Raw genomic sequence first — 3,133 nt, forward strand, 5'->3', positions numbered from 1 at the left:
TAATCCTGTTTCTATATAGAGCTAGATCTAATCTCATGTTTCTGTTCCTAGCGACGAGGAACATTGAGAAATATGAAACTTTTATGGAAACAGGCAATAGAAATGCAAATGCTACTCTATGTTCCTTTAGTGCAGTTTGTCCAATTTGATTTCTGATGCAAAAACGCAAAACTATTAACGTAAAGAGATTCAATGTTAATAGGATTTTAGAACTATAAAGTGTTGATAAGCGTCACTTAAATACATATTAATACTTTACAATCCTCGAAATTTTATTCACATTGAATTTTTTGCGTCGATGAATTTGCGTTTTGATTCCGGAGCTTAAATTAATAAAAATAGGACAGACCTACTTTAATGAATACGTAGCTTAATGCTTTTCTAGCCTTCTCATGTCTTATTTTCTTTCATCGTTTTCTTTTATGCCTGTATCTGTCTCTGTGTCTCGTATCGTCATCATCGTCCAGTCTTTTCCTCTCGTTATCACGATGCCGACGTTCCCTATCATCGTCCCTTCTACTTCTCCTTTCCAATCTTTCTTCGCTGTGATCTCTTTTTCGGTCATTGTTCTCTTCCCTCTTGTTTCTTCTTTCCGATCTGTCTTCACTATGACCTCTCCTCTGATTACTTCTATCCCTATCTCGTCGTTCCTCCCGTCTTCTTTTATCTTTTCGCTCGTTATCGTACTTATTTCTCTCATGATGGTCATCACATAATCTATCTTCTTTTCTTCTGTCTCTGATATCTCTGTCTTCTCTTCGGCGCTCGTGCTTTCTGTGTTCGGAACCACGATCTTTATCATTCTCCTTTTTTTTTCCTTCCTCTTTACTTTTATCGTTGTCATGATCCTTATTGTGCGATACATCAGATTTCCTTGAGGACGAATAATTGTCCTCGCGTTTCTTCGGCTTGTCGTCCTCGTCAAAATACCGGATACCTTTCCCCTTGCCACGCCAACGCATCTTCGCGACTGATTGCGAGAAATCCACATGTATTCTTCGGTCGTCGATTAGAACGTTGTCCATCTTGAAATATGCATCCTCGCAGCTCTTACGATCCGCGAATTCGATGAATGCATACTGCAAGGAGTCGCCCGTTTGATGGTCTCTTATAACTTCACAACTGCAAAATTAATGAATTATAAAATTTAATAAAAATATGTAATGTATAGTTATAATAAAAAAATTAAGATATATCAAATAAAATAAATGAGAAAAAATTAAAATTAGAATAAATAGGCTCGTATGATTGCAATATAATTTAACGATATCGTGACTTATTTCGAGCTTTTTAAACAAATGACTTAGAAATATATTTAAATAGATTTTTTAAAAAATACAAGTAATTTAAAAATACAAATAATTTAATATATAATTCAATATATAAACGTTAGAAAAAAAATTAATTGATAACAAGAATGTTAACCTATAATACGTAATTAAAATAATGAAATACACACAGAAAATATTAATTGCTTGTTTCAAGTATTTAAAAAGTTCGTATATCCTCAAATCTGTTATTCTTCCAATCACAAAATTATTAAATTAAATTTGATTATATAAAATCGCTTTTTTGATCAAATTTTATTAAAAAAAAAAATAATTTTGTTTTCAATACATAATAATATTTTCTTTTTCTCTTTTCTCTCTGTTTAAAATTTATAACATATATTTTAGTAAAAGTATATTTTAATATTATTATACAGAAAATATTATTTGTTAAAGATACTATTACTTTAACGAAAAAAAATTAAGTATTCATTTTTTTCTTAGCAATAGAATAATATTTTTCTGTATATATAAAAGCAAATTACATACCCAACAATTTTTCCGAAACGACTGAAGATAATTTCAAGATCATCATCGTTCGTGACTGGATTTAATTTACAGACAAACAAGACGTTTTCCGGCGGAGCAATATCCGCGTCTGGTATATCACCCACAATTTCTAATATCGTGGCTCTCGCCTTTGCTTCCTTGTTTTTTTGCATTTCCATGATCTCCTCCGTGGTCATGCCACCGGTATCGTCAATTGCTTCATCTGCTCCAATTCTATCGCTCTAAACATGAATAAATATGAATTAAAAAAAACAGATAAAGAAGGATAAAGATAACAAGGATAAAGATTTGTTAAAAAAATATATTGAAAACTTACACTTATAATAAGTAAAAAGCATGAAAAGAAATACGTTTGTTAACTTATTTAGCCTAGCAACTATGATCAAATTTATTTAATATCTCTTTTATGTGCCTTTTTATCTTATTCAATATAATCTTGACAGACAATGAAAGTACATCAAATGTATATTCATCAAATCAATAAATCAAAAAGAATATGATGGGATTGCAGGCTCTTTTATTTTTGAAATGCATACCATTAGAGCTTCCTTTGTAGGTTCCGGACTTCTATCCGGAACTACAAATCCCACAGGATCTTCAAACGGATCTTCCAAGATGACGGTATGAGATATCCTTATGTCTTGATATGGCCTTTGATCTCCGTCGCAGATAGTCTCGTTAAATTTGAGAATCACTTCCAATCCTTCTGTTATCTCTCCAAACACACAGTGTTCATTGTCCAAGGATTGCAGCTCTGATCCTAACGTGATGAAGAACTGGGAGCCCAGCATGTTGTTCCCACAATTTACCATGGACAACAAACCTACACGACTATGTTTGATCTTTGGCATCTGTTCGGCCTCATAGTAACGGGCTTCCTCACCCAATACAATTCCATATATGCTCTTTCCACCCTTTCCAGTGCCAGTGGGATCACCGGTCTGTGCAATGAAGTTGGTTTGCACTGAGTGGAAAAGATTCCAGTTGTAGTACTTTAGTTTGCACAGCTTCAGGAAATTCCGTGTAGCTATAAAGACAAAAATAATCATGTAGAGAAGAAAATTTATTCTTTATAAATGTATAAATGTTCTTTATAAATGTATACTATACTTTGTGCACTCAAAATAGATAATAAAAATTAAAAAAATAGATAATTAGACATTATAAAAGAAAGAGGAAAGACAAAAAATTCAATAAATACAAAAAGTTTACTAAATCTAGATACAGAGATATAATCTAAATTCAATTTAGTGTGTACAACATATATATTAATATTTATTTTTATAAATTATATA

The 3,133-nt window shown here is 31.7% G+C and overlaps 1 protein-coding gene across 1 annotated transcript; it reads right to left on the reverse strand.

The window, feature by feature from the left end:
• On the reverse strand, nt 1–2,887 carry LOC108690207 (peptidyl-prolyl cis-trans isomerase-like 4). The gene is made up of 3 exons (XM_018197390.1): nt 2,375–2,887; nt 1,818–2,059; nt 1–1,122 (listed from the first exon to the last, which is right to left on the reverse strand). Exons 1-3 carry the CDS (start codon nt 2,885–2,887, stop codon nt 408–410), a joined length of 1,470 nt encoding a protein of 489 aa, XP_018052879.1. The 3' UTR covers nt 1–407.
• Nucleotides 2,888–3,133: the final 246 nt, after the last annotated feature.

Source organism: Atta colombica, unplaced genomic scaffold, assembly GCF_001594045.1.
Source record: "Atta colombica isolate Treedump-2 unplaced genomic scaffold, Acol1.0 scaffold30, whole genome shotgun sequence".
NCBI lineage: Eukaryota > Metazoa > Arthropoda > Insecta > Hymenoptera > Formicidae > Atta > Atta colombica.

Excerpts from the sequence above, each read along its gene's own strand:
- LOC108690207 (XM_018197390.1), bottom strand. The coding sequence starts at position 2,887 with ATGATTATTTTTGTCTTTATAGCTACACGGAATTTCCTGAAGCTGTGC. Across the intron at positions 2,060-2,374 it reads CTACAAAGGAAGCTCTAATG|AGCGATAGAATTGGAGCAGA; the intron begins GTATGCATTTCA and ends ATTCATGTTTAG. Across the intron at positions 1,123-1,817 it reads CGTTTCGGAAAAATTGTTGG|TTGTGAAGTTATAAGAGACC; the intron begins GTATGTAATTTG and ends TTAATTTTGCAG.